Genomic DNA, 16,219 nt, shown 5'->3' with positions numbered 1-16,219 from the left:
GGAAAATGGAAGAGGATTTTGAAATCTTAGTTCAAGTTTTATATTTGACTGGAAGTGTAGGTGATGCAAGTGAGACTTTTTTATGCTGTATTAAAGACAATTTAGAAGTCATGAACAACTCAGATGAAGTTGTATACCATCTGCCTCATAATTGATTTGTTTTTGCTGTTCATTCACAGGGTAGCATCATATGAACGCTTGTAGGAAAGGGATTTGCTTATTATTTGCACATAATAGAACAAATAATAAGCATCAAGTACAAAAATTACCAGCTACAAACAAATCCTGCTGTGTTTTCTCCTAAAGAAATAATGATGAAAGTTTTATTCGAAGATAAAAGATAGATTCCAGGTTCATGCTCTCTCAGTTCAGCATCATCTTTCAGAATCTAAGCCGAAGCAGAATGACCGCATACGGTGAATAAATATGTTTCATAAAAGCCTTCGCCTTTCCGTACAAGAAATTTACTTTAGGCAAAAGCAAGATAAAAGTAACTTTTTGCCCATGATCATCGCAAGTAAAGTCTGCACAAAATCTTAGGTGGGAATCTTAGTCCTTGGCGTGTGCTTCAATTGATCTCATACAGACAAGGAAACTTCGTAAGCATCATTTATTAATTATTAATAAGTTAATGGGCAAACAACTACTTATTCCAACAGGTAATCAAAGAACCCACAGTTGCGTTGGGATTTCCGAGCAATTTGTCATTTTATTTGTGTTGTTAAATCGCTAGCTGTCTTATTTCTTCGAAAACAATCAACATTACTCTCACAAAGTCACAACAATTCGTCTCCTTTCCCTTTCACTACGAAACAAATAGGAAAGTTCCGTATAAAAGAAACCCCCCAGAAGTTTCCAAAAATTTCTCTTTTTTATGAGTGCTTAATTTTTTTTGATAGACATAGAGTAATACTTTAGAATTTGAAAACGATCAACCGGTAAACTTGTCCAATTCTTCCTTCTAGAACCCAATTTTTTTTAAATTAAAAAAAGGATGAATTAGCTAATTTATAAGGACCATATACCAGTAATTTTCAACGATTCTACTTTTTAGGCCCCGTTTGGTTGCATAATAACAAGGCTGAAAGCCTGACAAAAGCCTGACTTGGAGCAGCTAATCACGCGGCGCCCAAAGCAACGCTGTACTACAACCAAGCATGACAAGACTATTTTGCTCTCTTCCAAAACTCTTTTTAACTCCTCACCAACCAACGTCCTCCCAATTTCTAAAACATCCTACTTTATAAAATACATGAAATCTAATGTAATCATTCGAACTTTAGACTCACAAACGTGACTGTTATCATGTGACCCACTAGGGGAAAAAAAATTACACATGTTATTTAATATATAAAATGATGCGGAAAATGAGGGCAGTTACTTATTGTCAGGAGGAGCTCAGTTGTTATTAGTTTCCCTCTGTTCCTCTCATTCTCTAATACTAGTGTGCAGCATAATTTTTCACGCTACAGTAATTTCAGTTTTAACTGTTATAATAAATTTATTTTTTGATTTTTTTGGTTGCTATAGTATCCCATCTCTACTACAGTGTTCCTGTGTGCTAAAGTAATACTTTTTCAAAAAACAAAAAATGTCCAGTTTCATATTTGTTACAGTAATAATGTTGCTGTAGCATGAATAGTAAATTTTGGGTTCTCCCATCTGTATAGAGGAATAGATAAGTGCCTATGGATACATATTAGAAAAATTACTTGTTATCTACGATATCATCGTTGTCAATATATATTATTGGTTAATTGATGATACGAAGAGATTTAAAGCTCTAAACATCCTATTATAATGAGAGAGTGGTAGATAAACCCTTTTTGTATACTAGTCGTTAATCTTATGCATGCATATGAGAGAACATATCATTAAATATATGTGATTGTGAACTTGCTATGAATTGGGTTTATATAATTTGTTTACCATACACTACTAATACTTCAAAAACTGGAAAATAACAATTTTACAAACCCATCATTAAGAGTAAATAATAAATAAACTATCTTACATAAGCATAGGAAATGAAGTCTTCCTAACATCTTTCAATAAATTCCATTACGTTGACAATTTAATTCAGTACCAATAAATATTGATATTTAACTTGAATCAAATGTTAGAATGAAACTGTGCATTTAATACGAATGATGAACTATAAAACTATTAAAATCCATCTCATATCTCGTCGGGAGTTACATTACAAAGAAGAAAACATGTATTAGAGTCTCATTCCAGGATGTTTATACGTGCGACGTCTATTTTTATCCTTAATCATGAAGCTTTGCATAATCTTTTTTGGGGCTAAAAAATGATTCATGTTTTCGCTTTATGATAGCATTATGAATAATAATAAATTAAGTTAAAATAAATTTTTTTACCATGTAATTAGTAGAAAGTGATAATTACCATGAAAACATCTTAATGGTCAGATTTGAGTCAGATAAAACAGTCCGGAAAAAAAAAACGCTCGGTCTCTCTCATCAGAAGAGTCTTTATATAAATCATCGACGGCAAACTCTCTCGCTTAAAATCTCCCGATTAGAGAGAGAGAGAGGAAGAGAGCAGAGAACATTCCCCACCAAAACGGTACGCTGTTCCGCCGGCGTAACGTAGAGGCCGTTATTTGACGTCGTCGTCGCCCCTTTCAGCTCGTTGTCTGCTGATTGCTGCCATTTTCTCTCTCATCTACAAAAGCCTAACAGCTCTATAGAGAGAGAGAGAGACAGAGATGATTAGGGGTCGAAGCGGCAGCAGTGATAGACGAATCTCGGCGAAATGGATACTGTTGCTCTGCGTCTCAAGCTTCGGCCTTGGGTCGCTGTTTACAAATAGGTAGGTGTTTTTATGATCAATTGAAAATTTGAGATCTGGGTTCGCCCAAAAATCCAATTTTGCTGAATGGGTGTGGCTTTTATCTTGCAATTAGTCGTATTTGAAGGAAATTGAGGTCTGGTTCAGGGAAAGATGGAATTTTGGGGTTTCTTTTTGGGAATTATTTATGTCCTCTCTTAGCATAATCCGTCAGAAGATCTAATTTTGGCAATATCAGAAGATTGCTTTCCCTGATAGCTATATTATCCCTAGCTCGAAACTGACATTAACATCAGCATTGCATAATTCACTTGCACGTGAGAAAAATGTTAGTTTCTGGGTTTGTCAATGGACTATATATACTTAATTTGTATCCATAGTATTACATATTAATACCCTTTGCATAATTCACTTTTTTGGTATCTTATGTATACTTTTTGGGTTGTTTTGATTGGTAGATTCTGGACAGCTTCTGAATCTAGTGCACAAATAATTTCTAGGCGGCGACAAGACCAAGAGCTTAAGCTCATCTCAGAGGATTGCACAACCAAAAAGGTTGATTGGGAATAAGTTCTGCGTTCGTTTGCTTAATTCTATTTATCTACACCATATTCTTCTCTCTAACGCTCATTTCATATTGGTTATCAGAAACATGGTCAAGAGAAAGATTCAAATGTAATGGATGAGGTGACCAAGACTCATGAAGCCATACAGTATGTAAAGAACCTTATGAAACCATACAATATCTTTGGATTTCTAGCTTCATTTTGTTAATTTCATTACCTTCAGGACTTTGGACAAGACGATATCTACACTTCAAATGGAAATTGCAGCTGCAAGAAGTTCTCAAGAGCTGACAGGCTTGGATGGCTCCCCTCCGATACCCGGAAAAGATAGAAAGAAGGCTTTTGTTGTTATTGGAATAAATACTGCATTCAGTAGCAGGAAAAGACGAGACTCAGTTAGAGCGACCTGGATGCCTCAAGGTTTTAGTTCTAACTATATCTTCACAACTGGTATTTCTATAGAAATTAGAATGTTGGCTGTGAAAATGCTTGAAGGGGTTTGATGAATTACATCATGGTTTTTTAGCTTTTAGCATTTTAGTACGTTTTCTTTGTAGTTTATTGGTCAAGAGTGTGCTTGTGATTAGTTTCTCTAACTGAAAGTGTAAAGAAGAAAGGGGAATTTTGTGCATGTGTTAGCTTTTGTATTTTATCACACTTTGAGGTTGGACAACTAATGATGTGTAGTTCTTACTTTGGCTGTAGTTAGATACATCTACCTTTATCCTGAAATTTGGTGTAACAATAGCTCAGGTTAAACCTAGACATTCCATATGCAGAGGCTTCAGTTTAAGATATATAAATGATTTCACTTTGACCGCTCTTTTTATCTAGTCAGTAGAACTTTTCCTATCTATTGTCTCCTGTTTCTTGCATAAATTATGGTTTTATGTCCTAACCTCTTTTTTGTCTGATTAGGTGAGAAGCTCCAAAAACTAGAGGAGGAGAAGGGGATTGTTATCCGATTCATGATTGGTCACAGGTACCTCTTTGTTAAAAGAATGTATATCTATAAATACCCTATATCTGCTGTCGTTAAAATGAGAAATATACTCTGTTCAAGAAATTCCTTCACAGCTAATTATTAGGTTTAAACAGTACTTAGATTCCATACTAACAATTCACAGTTTGAGCAGATATTATTGGATTTTTTTGTCTTTGAGATACTGAATATGACAGCTAAATGAAAAACTTAGTCATGTGCATGAGAATAAGGATCACGGCACATGGTGCATTGTGTCTTTAATAAATTGTATCCAACTTCTTCCAAAGCTCTTAAGCTGCCAGCCAACATTCTGCTTAATTTTAAAAAGTCAAGCTTTAAAAAGAAGGAAAGGTTTTTAATAGAACCATTGAACTTGGAACTTCAATAAATAACTAATGCCGTGTGATCCATTTGAAGCAACTCTAATTACGTTCTTTTGGAGCATCTCTACTTTGTGTTTTCTAGCTTTCAGACAGCAGATATAGATTCTCACAGTTCATAGCTCATCATGTCTTGCTTTAGTCATTGTGTAAGTCGTAATAAGTTTGTCATATTAAGTAGAAATTTTCCTTGCCAGTGAGGATAAGAAATTTTGAACAGTCTCAATAAGTTTTTAGCTCATCATGTTTTGCTTTAGTCATGGTGTAAGTATTGATAAGTTTGTCATAAATAAGTCAAAATTTTCCTTGCCACTGAGGATAAGAAAATTTTAACCAGTGAATGTCTGAGTCTCAGCTCACTTGGTTGCACACTTTAGTTTTTCTTGTGATATATGCTTTCTCCCTTTTGTCTATCGAATTGTTCAATGGCAAAAGAATTGTCTGTAAATATTTTGGAGAGAAATCTTTCGAAGTTACTAACTAAATATAATCGGCAAAAAAAGCATAATACTAAAATGATTTTTTTCCCTCACTGTTTTCTTCCCCAGTGCTACTTCGAACAGCATTCTAGATAGAGCAATTGACGCGGAGGAATCTCAGCACAAGGACTTCCTTAGGCTGGTAAGCAATTTAATTTCTCCATTTTGTTATCAGTTTCTACTCTTAGACTTTTATTAAAACATCTAATATCTCTCTGACGCAACTTTATGATTTTCAGGAACATGTTGAAGGCTATCATGAACTATCTGCCAAAACAAAGATATTCTTTTCTACCGCAGTTGCCAAGTGGGATGCTGAATTTTACGTCAAGGTGGATGATGATGTTCATGTAAATTTAGGTAAGTTTTTGGATCATTTTTTGGTCCTAAAAGAGATTATACTTTCCAATTCACGGAAGGCTATGATGTTATTAACATACCCTAAGTCTTGTCGTAATGTGAAGAAAGTGACATGTGAATGTGGATGTTATTTACACTTTCCAAAGTTTTAAGTTTATTTAAAGCCTAAAAATTTGTTCCCTTAGTTTCCTAATTAGGACTAGCAATCTTGGTTTTCTTTGTATAACTAATAATTTGCTTTGTGTCCCGTGTCAAAAATAGTAGTATTAATTAAGTGTTCAATAAGCTATACATGTGTTTTGGTTTTCTCGCATAGAGCATTTTTTTGTTTTCACGGGCAAAAGTTAATAGGATCTTTGCTTGTATCTTCAACATTATCATAACAGGTATGCTAGCTGCAACTCTTGCTCGTCACAGATCAAAGCCCAGAGTCTATATTGGTTGTATGAAATCTGGTCCAGTTCTTTCTAACAAGTAAATTACCTTCTTGCCCTCTCCTCGAACCTATTTGCCTTGAAGTTTTATTCCCGTTCCGTTTGATTTAAGCTATTTGTGTGCTTCGTAGGAATGTGAAGTACCATGAACCTGAATACTGGAAATTTGGAGAAGAGGGAAACAAGTACTTCCGTCATGCAACTGGACAGATCTATGCTCTATCAAAAGATCTGGCTACATATATTTCAATAAACCAGTAAGATATAATAATTTAATGGTTCTATTATTCACATAATGTAACATAATTTGAGTCTAACCCTGAGACCATCAATTTTCTTTCTAGGCCAATATTGCACAAGTATGCTAATGAAGATGTATCCCTTGGTGCTTGGTTTATTGGACTTGAAGTGGAACATATCGATGAGCGCAATATGTGTTGTGGAACTCCACCAGGTATGTTTACCTTTTTTTGGGTTAATTGCACATTGACCCCCTGTAGTATCCCTATGTCAAGCTTAGTTAGTACCCATGTAGTTTCATTTTTGCAGATAGACCCCCAGGTTAATTTGTTTGGTCTTTTACCCTTGGTAAAAAATTGGCAGATATTGCCCCTGGGTCAAATTGAGTCTATATGAGGGTAAAAGAGTTTTAACTTGGGGTCCAGTATGCGACAATGAAACTACAAGGATAGTTCCAAACAGTACTACATGGTCTATTAATTTTGTTGGTTTCATGTGTATCGTTCAACTTCACGTATGTATTTGTTCGTAATCTCGTGCCATCTCTGTTCTTCTTCTTTCTCCCCTCTAGACTGCGAGTGGAAAGCTCAGGCAGGGAACGTGTGCATAGCTTCGTTTGACTGGAGCTGCAGCGGAATTTGCAAATCGGTGGAGAGGATGAAGGATGTGCATGAAAGATGCGGCGAAGGAGATGGAGCTTTGTGGAGCGATCTCTTCCGAGACGAGGGAGAAAAAAAGAGAGAGTTTCTTACAGTGTAGTGTATATTCAATTTATTTATGATTTCATCGTCTCTCAAATTCTCATTCTGGGAGCAGTCATGATCCAATTGGATCGCTGCGACATATCATGACACAGATGAGATGATGAGTGGGGATATTTATTTACCGAGAGGGGGGAGAGTTTTAATTCATTGATTTAGTGTTTTAAGCGTAGATACTACTTTGTGAGGGCTCCCTTTTTTGGGAAATCTGTACGGAGATAATTGCAGGTTAAAATTTAATAGATTCAACCATTCTTTGTGCAATATTTGTGTCGGAGAAATGTTTTGCTTCTCTCTTGCTACATACCTGTAACTGTGTCGGAGAAATATTAGTGTCAGAACTTTGGCAACTTTCACCTAAAATCGCCTCCCCGAGAAATATTTTGCTTCTCTCTTGCTACCTACCTGTAACTGTGTCGGAGAAATATTAGTATCAGAACTTTGGCAACTTTCTCCCAAAATCCCCTCCCCCCGAACCAAACGCGCCCTTATATTCATGATTTCACTCTTCACTTACATCTCCTTATCTTATCCATTTTGATCGGTAACCTTCATGATTTCACTCTATTTCACTCGCATCGATCTCCCTTATCTTCTTCATTTTGATCATTAATTAACCAAGAAGTTTTACGTATTTCACGAGCTTGTCTTTTTTCTAACTCCACATTTTTTTTTGAAGAAAAGAAAAGAAACTAAAACTTTTTCTCCGTATAAAAAAATTTCTTAAAGTTGATTGAGAATGTGATATCACGAGAGACTACACATCAAATTAGAACCGCGCAACAGAAGGGAACTTCATATTTTCTGAAGAATATATAGTACCAAACTTTTTTATGCTTTGGAATTAGACGCAAATTATATCTGAAAGTTGAATGTGATATTATGAGATGCTAATAAAAGAGATGTAGCATAAATAAATCCACATAAATTTACACTTGATTTTGGAATTGCATCTGAACAATAATTTTGTTTCTTATGTATAACTTTTTTTTTTCCGTATCCTTTTTTATTCAAAATTCATAGGATCGCATCTAAAACAAGTTGACGCGTATCATTTTCTCAAAATTGTGTTCAAGATCAATGGCTAACAAAGATGGGTTAATAGCTAAGAAAGGAACACATCATTTGTTCCATACTTTAGGTCCAGTTGTTTTTGGGTCCAAAAGTAACTTCTCATTTTTTTTTTCAAACTTAACACCCTAATAATACCTAAACGCCCCCCTTCCCAATATCTCAAATAAATTAGCAAAAACCACCTCAAAAATAAATAAACAATTCCATTTCAAACCCCCCACTATAAAAACCCGCTCGACATTTAAAAGCCCCGGAAGCTCCAATTCTCTCCCGCGACCAAATCAAAAACCCCCTCTCCAAATGGCGACCGCCAGCGTCAGATCCCCCTCCCCTCCATTGCGTATGATCAAATCATGGTTCATGATTCTCTCTTCTATCCTCAGTAGGAGCAACCTCTAATTCGCTGCAAATGTAATTATTTATTGTGTTATCTCTTGTTGTATATCCACTTGTCCGCATTCTTTTTCCACATGTTTTTTAGTTGATCGACCTTATAATTCATGAAGTCTCGTCATTTTTGGGTATGTTTGGGAACTTGGCTTATAATTCGCAAATGGGTTATGATAGGTGAGGTGGGGTTACAAGCCAAGGTGTTTGGTAAAAATATGAACTATATAAGCTGCTTTCAACAATGGGGCGTTTGGCAAATGGGTGGATTATAATACATGACTGTTGTTCAAATGACCAAAAAGGATATAACTCTAAATTTAAACATCGAACGAACTTTGGAATTATCTTAAATGTTGAGGGGGGATAAATTTTTTGACATTTAATTACTTGGTCAAACTACATTGCTTATAGGCCATTAAAAAATAAGCCGGGTCAGCTAGGGGAGCCTGTTTTTTTTATAGGCTTATAACCTCAAATGAGCCGGTCGCCGAACATGTTGCAGTGGCTTTGACCTGTTGCGACACGTGCCCTTTATTTCATGGGATATCACAACGTTCACTCGGTCTCCGCAGACCAGCGACTACCCTTTTTTTTTGCTTTATACCTTCAGTTTGGTAAAGCATATAATTGCTATGGTAGGTATATTTGTGTTGTATCCAATACTGTTGAGATCTGAGATCATCTGATGTGACCCTAGAGCCATTCAAGCATACTGTACTTCGCTGCAATTTCTTGGTCCTGTCTTATTTAATCCGATTTTTTTGGGTTTTCCCTGATTAGAGATAAATAAAAATGCTCCAACACTTCAATTTTTTATCATTAATACGATTTCTTAGGGAGTCCATGGGTATGTTGCCACGCGGAACAAATTAAGATTCCAAAATTGGTATTAGAAATGATAAGCCGCAGTGGTCTCTAGACTTTTTGTAGTGAGTCCGCTGACGCCTAAGGCTCAACCATTAAAACTGTATCTATTTCTTTAATTTTGTTTAAAATAAAATTTAAGTATTTTATGATGGGTTCGTCTATATATCTTGTGATGGACTACGTACGTACGATCTTTTTACGTTTTTTTTTCCCGTTGAGGAATTTCTCACCGCGAATCCTACATCGGAAAATCCCCTATATATATATATACTGAGAATTTGATGCCAACGTATCTTCAACGTTGTCGCTGTGGGCACGCTGTATATATATATATATATATATATTGAAAAGTGACAGCGGCATAGAGGTGTACTTCCACTTGAAATTAAGAAGTTTGAAAAAAAATCGGTGGTGTTATTTATTTATATAATTGAAAGTAAATCTAAACGTGTTGTTGAAATATTGGAATTGGCTTCTGCCTTGTTCATTTTGTCACTCGGCCCTCAAACCGATATAGCTCTTCTTGAGCCTGTTTCCGTATCACTTCCGGCTTTAGTTGTGCTGAAAAACTTCCAACATGCTAGTGTTTGTTTGTAAAAACAAGATAGTCCCATGTCGGATTTGTCACAGGCGGTTAGCATGGTTTCGAGATACATGCACGATCTAGGGAATAGGTTATTGGAACGCCGTGAGATGGATTTTGAGGTACATTCGAGGTACTTTAAATATCGGTTTAGTTTTTTAGCGGGACACTAGAGGTGGGCAGTTGTGCATTAGCTACGTTGATTCGGATTATGCTGGAGATTTGGATAAGCGCTGATCTACGACGGGGTATGTATTCACTTTGACCCGTGCGCCGGTGTGTTGGAGATGCACCTTACAGTCTACAGTGGCTTTGTCGACGACGACAGAGGCAGAGTATATGGCGATTACCGAGGTTGTGAACGAGGCTATTTGGCTTCGGGGACTTTTGAAGGAACTTGGTGTTTCACAGCGAACCGTCACTATTCATTGTGATAGCATAAGTGCTATTTATTTGGCGAAGAATCAGGTCTTTCATGCGAGGACGAAGCACATTGATGTTCGTTATCACTTCGTTCGAGATGTTCTTGAAGATGGCAATGTGGAGATTGTGAAGGTCCACACGAAGGATAATCCAGCGGATATGCTCACTAAGGTGGTTCCGAGCTAGCAATAAGTTTGATCATTGTCGAAACTGTTGATAATAGTGTATTGTAGTGGGTTTTAGTCCCACATTGCTTGGGAGAACAAACCTCACACTCCTCTACTTGTATAAATATATGTGCACACTCAATATTCAATTCAAGGGAAATTTACCCAAGATTCTCTCTCTCTCTCTTACTTTAACATGGTATCAGAGCTAGGGCTATTTCCCTTTCAATAAAATTTTTAACGCTTTTGCGTTCTTTTGCCAAATCTTGGCCTTATTGCTTTGCAGCCGTTTAATGTTTTATTTTTTTTTATTTTTATTTTTAATTATTTGGCGTTCATCTGCCAGATATTTTGGCCTTGTCGTTTTGCGGCCTCTTAACGCGTTTCGCGTTCTCGTTTAACCTTCGGGTTCTATTTTAAACCTTCGGGTTTCATTCTAACCTTCGGGTTCTATTTTAAACCTTCGGGTTTCATTCTAACCTTCGGGTTCTATTTTAAACCTTCGGGTTTCATTCTAACCTTCGGGTTCTATTTTAACGGCATTACCGTTTCAAGACTGTCTCTCGGTCTCAAATTAACGGCATCGTCGTTTCAAGCCGTCTCTCGGCCTCAAACGAACGACATTAGTAACAGCATCTCGACATCTTAACGTCTCAAGATTGCTGTTATGGCTCCTTCAGAGAAGATTCCCAAACCACATTTGCCCCTCAATGATCAAAGTGACTGGGCAGGGTGGTCCACCATTGTCACCAATGCCTTGCGTGGCGCTGGTTTGCTTGATCATCTCACCAGTACGGGACCAGTTCCACCGTCCATCAGCACTGTTGCTTCATCCAGTACTATTGCCTCTGGCAGTGGTGATGTCGATCTTCAGACTGCTCGTGCTCTCTATGTCAAGGAGAGTTCAGAGTGGCAATTGCAGGAATTTCGTGTTATGGATTATCTCACTCGCTGTGTTGGCTCTGGTCTCACTGTCGAGATTGGCTCGCTTCCCTCTGCTCAGGCCATGTGGACTCGTCTCACTGAGCGTTTCACTGAGTGCTCGGGTGCACGGGAGGCATATCTTCTGCAACGCATTTCTCTACAACGCAAAGGTAGTTCATCTCTGCAGTCCCATTTTGGACAAATGCAAGCTTTTTGGACAGAGTTACGCTCCATGCTTCCTGGACGTAATTCCACATATGAAGACTGGCTAGCCTGGTACGAACGGCATGAGGTGCATCAATTGTTTCAGTCCCTTCCTGAATATTCAACTATGGCTGATCAACTACTTCACCAGCCTCAATTTCCGACTTTGGCCTCAGTTATGGGAGCTCTCACTGCTTATGAGACCCGGCAGCAGACAGCACGACTCAATTTGTCAACAGACACTCCTACCTCTTCACTCGAGACTGTTTTGTCTGTACCTGTCACTGCTCCTGTTATGAATTATACTTCTCCACAGGCTCCCTCTCCACAGGCTCGATCTAAGCTCTCTTGCAAATATTGTAAGAAGGAAGGACACCGCATTGAGACATGCTTCAAGCTTCATCCTGAGTTACGTTCCTCAGGTACTGGACGTGGTCGGCGACCCCCTCAGTCTCAACCCTCTCGTACACCAGGATTGTTGGCCAATGCTATACCTTCTACTACTTCAGACTCTACTATTCAAGCTATTGAAAGTCTTCGCCGTCAACTTGATGCTTTTCAACATATCACCTCTACATCCGCCGCACAACTCTCTGGTATGCATTTTGCTGGTTCTTCAGCTAATCCTTCAGTCTCTGGTATGAATGATCTCTGGATTTTTGACTCTGGTTGTTCCTTTCATATGACTTGTAATGCCTCACTTTTATCCTCTGTCTTTACTTCATCCTCTCTTCCTCCTATCTACACAGCTGCTGGACAACCATTGTCCATTACTCAGTATGGCTCTATTACCCCACAAAATGATCCATCTGGTCGTCTAACACTTGGTCCCGTCTATGTGGCTCCACAATTGTGCTTGAATTTAATTTCTATTAGCTCTTTATGCATGGCGGGCCTGTTTGTCTCATTTTCTTCTGATACTTGTATTGTGCAGGATCCACAGACGGGCAAGACGGTTGGGGCGGGTCGTAGGAGGCACAAACTGTATTTTCTGGAATATCTTCACCTTCCAGAGTCCATACGTCCACGTTCTCTTGTTGCTTCTCTTTGTTCGTCAAAACCCTCTACCTCGCTTCCTGCCAATTTATGGCATAGACGACTTGGTCATGTGTGTAATAAAAGGCTGGAGAGTCTTATTCAGTCTGGAGTACTTGGTCCTGTATCATCTAGTTCTAGTATTGAGTCATGTGCTGGTTGCAAATTGGCTAAATTCACTGCTTTACCATTTAAAATGAGTACATCTGTATCCACTTCCTTATTTGATTTAGTACATTCTGATATTTGGGGGCCAGCTCCTTTGCCTTCTTCATCTGGCTACTTATATTATGTTAGTTTTATCGACGATTTCTCTCGTTTTACATGGGTTTACCTACTTAAGAATCGCTCTGACGTACTTACTGCTTATCAAGCCTTCACTGCTATGATTTTCACTCAATGGCAATCTCGTATTAAAGTTTTTCGTTCTGATTGTGCCAAAGAGTACCTATCCTCTGCCATGCGCTCTATCATGTCCTCTCATGGGACTATCTTTCAACAGTCATGTCCCTACACTCATGAGCAAAATGGTGTTGCTGAACGCAAACATCGTCATATCCTCGATACTGCCCGATCAATGCTCATTTCTTACTCTGTTCCTCGTCGTTTCTGGGCTGAGGCTATTCTCACCGCGACTCATGCCATTAATATCACTCCATCTAGCTCTCTTTCCGGTGCTACTCCTTATAGTCGTGTTTATACTCATCCTCCCCGTTATGATCTAGTTCGCGTTTTTGGTTGTCGATGTTTTGTTTTTCTGCCATCTCACGAACGTGATAAATTGTCTCCCAGAGCAGTTTCTTGTGTTTATTTAGGAATTAGTTCAGAACATCGAGGTTATCGTTGTTATGATCCCGCAACTCGTCGAGTTCATATATCTCGTCATGTTCAGTTCGAAGAGGATTCTCCATATTATTCTACTTCTGATGACTTTAATTTCCTCCACTCTACCGATCATGCTTCCCCGTCCACTGCATCACCCACTTCTTCACCTCAATTTTCCTTTCGAGATCTCCCTGACATCTCTCCCTCTCCTTCTGTTGACTCTTCCTCACCTGAGTCTTCTCTTACACCATCTAATCCATATCCTGTGGACACAACTCTCACTCCAGAAAATACTGTTGATCTTCATGCACCTGCGCCAGCATCTCCCCCGCCTGAGGTTCCTCTTGCTCTTCGTCGAGGCAAACGCCCACATGTCATGCCTGCCCGGTATGCTTCTGTTACTTCTTATTCACCTATCTTTCATAACTTTCTTGCTGCCATTCATACTATTGTTGAGCCAAAGTCCTTCCAAGAGGCAGTTCAAATTCCAGAGTGGCGACAAGCTATGGCTGAGGAATTTCAAGCATTTCAGCAAACTCATACCTGGGATATTGTTCCCTGTCCTCCTGGGATCTCTCTTGTTGGCAGTAAATGGGTTTATAAGGTCAAGTTTCGTCCTGATGGCACCATTGAACGTCGAAAAGCTCGTTTAGTGGCTAGAGGTTTTACTCAGCAACAAGGTATTGATTATGAGGAGACCTTTGCTCCTGTTGCTCAGATGCCCACTGTGCGTACTCTCCTTGCGGTCGCTGCTGCTCATCGTTGGCCCTTATACCAGATGGATGTCAAAAATGCTTTTCTTCATGGCTCTTTATCAGAGACCGTATATATGCAACCGCCTCCAGGGTCAAATATTCCTCCGGGACATGTATGTCTCCTTCGTCGTGCTGTTTATGGTCTCAAACAGGCACCCCGCGCTTGGTTTGAGTGTTTTCGCGATGTTGTGCTCAAAGCGGGCTTTATAGAAAGTCATCAAGATGCTTCTCTGTTTGTTCGCACTACATCGCGTGGCAGGGTTTTATTACTCATCTATGTAGATGATATGATCATTACAGGTGATGATATGACAGGTATACAATACGCAAAATCTCAGTTGCAACAACAGTTCCACATGAAGGATCTTGGATCTCTTCGGTATTTCCTTGGTCTAGAAATTTCTCAAGGCCCGCGGGGTGTATTACTGTCTCAACAGAAGTATCTCTCAGATATTCTAAATCAAGCTGAGTTAACTGATAATACAACTGTCGATACTCCACTCCAGCAGAATGTCAAACTTTGCTCTACTGACGGTGAGCCTCTATCTGATCCTACCCGATATCGACATCTTGTTGGTCAGTTGGTCTATTTGTGCATCTCTCGACCAGATATCTCTCATGCTGTTGGTATTGTCAGTCAATTTGTTAGTGCCCCACGTTCTGTACACTATGCTGTCTTATTACGGATTCTTCGGTACCTCCGGGGTACTAGCACTCGCTCACTTTTGTTTCCTGCTACATCTAAGTTAGAGCTTTGTGCATATTCTGATGCTGATTGGGCTGGTGATCCAACTACCAGAAAGTCTACCACAGGTTATTGTATATTTCTTGGTGATTCCCTTATTTCCTGGCGAAGTAAGAAACAAGATGTTATTGCTCTTTCCAGTACTGAGGCAGAGTATCGTGCAATGTCCACAACAGCTAAAGAGATTATTCATCTTCGTCGCCTTCTCAGTGATTTCGGTATTTCTGTTACGACTCCTACTCCTCTCTACTGTGATAATAAGAGTGCCATCCAGATTGCTAATAATCCAGTATTTCATGAAAGGACCAAACATATTGAGATCGACGCTCATTTTGTCCGTCACCAAGTTATCAAGGACAAGACAATTCTACTTCCTCATGTTTCATCCGCTGACGAGCTTGCAGATTTCTTCACAAAGGCCTTACCTGTTCATCGGTTCCAGTTTCTTGTACGCAAACTCACTTTGTTTGATCCAACATGAGTTTGAAGGGGGCTGTTGATAATAGTGTATTGTAGTGGGTTTTAGTCCCACATTGCTTGGGAGAACAAACCTCACACTCCTCTACTTGTATAAATATATGTGCACACTCAATATTCAATTCAAGGGAAATTTACCCAAGATTCTCTCTCTCTCTCTTACTTTAACAGAAACTTGTTGCACATTCGTGATTGTTGAGGCCGTTGACGGTCATTTGGATGAACGACGGGTGGCTTGATCCCTTGGGGAGGGACATAGGCAACCACATTGGTGCAACCGAGTTTGGAGAGACGACGTAATGATTCTCTTTGTTTGGTGTCGACTCAGTTTTGGGAAAACTTCACCGAGGTGGAGAATTGAAGAGAAAAACAGAATACAGGTTTGGATCTCCAGCGGTTGACCGCGAGGTAAGCACGGTCGACCGGAAACGTGCACAAAAGCCTGGGTGGTTTCTGGACTTGGTGCGGTGGACCGTCGCGGTCGACCACCAAACCCTGTAGTGGATTTTAGTTTCTGTCGATTGGTTGCGGTCGATTGGTTGTTTCATGGATTCTGTCGTTGGTTTCGGTTGACCGTTACGGTCGACCGCGTGTTGTGTTGGGCCTTGGGCTTTGTTTCCTATTTGCTTTGGGATTGCACTCGAGTTTGGTTAGTTAATCTTCTCCCGTGGCTCGCGGACTCGTTTTGTTGTCAAGCACGCTTCCCCCACGGCCGCGCGACAAGTTTAAAA

At 39.2% G+C, this 16,219-nt stretch overlaps 1 protein-coding gene across 1 annotated transcript; it reads left to right on the top strand.

The window, feature by feature from the left end:
- On the top strand, positions 2,502-7,283 carry LOC109849796 (beta-1,3-galactosyltransferase 7-like). The gene is made up of 11 exons (XM_020419676.1): positions 2,502-2,835; positions 3,273-3,369; positions 3,463-3,527; positions 3,604-3,800; positions 4,299-4,362; positions 5,294-5,366; positions 5,464-5,584; positions 5,971-6,058; positions 6,150-6,275; positions 6,363-6,472; positions 6,830-7,283. The coding sequence occupies exons 1-11, from the start codon at positions 2,732-2,734 to the stop codon at positions 7,015-7,017; spliced, it is 1,233 nt and encodes a 410-aa protein (XP_020275265.1). The 5' UTR covers positions 2,502-2,731; the 3' UTR covers positions 7,018-7,283.

This window comes from Asparagus officinalis, chromosome 7 (genome assembly GCF_001876935.1).
Source record: "Asparagus officinalis chromosome 7, Aspof.V1, whole genome shotgun sequence".
In the NCBI taxonomy this organism is placed as follows: Eukaryota; Viridiplantae; Streptophyta; class Magnoliopsida; order Asparagales; family Asparagaceae; genus Asparagus; species Asparagus officinalis.
This window is presented reverse-complemented; position numbering and strand designations above follow the sequence as displayed.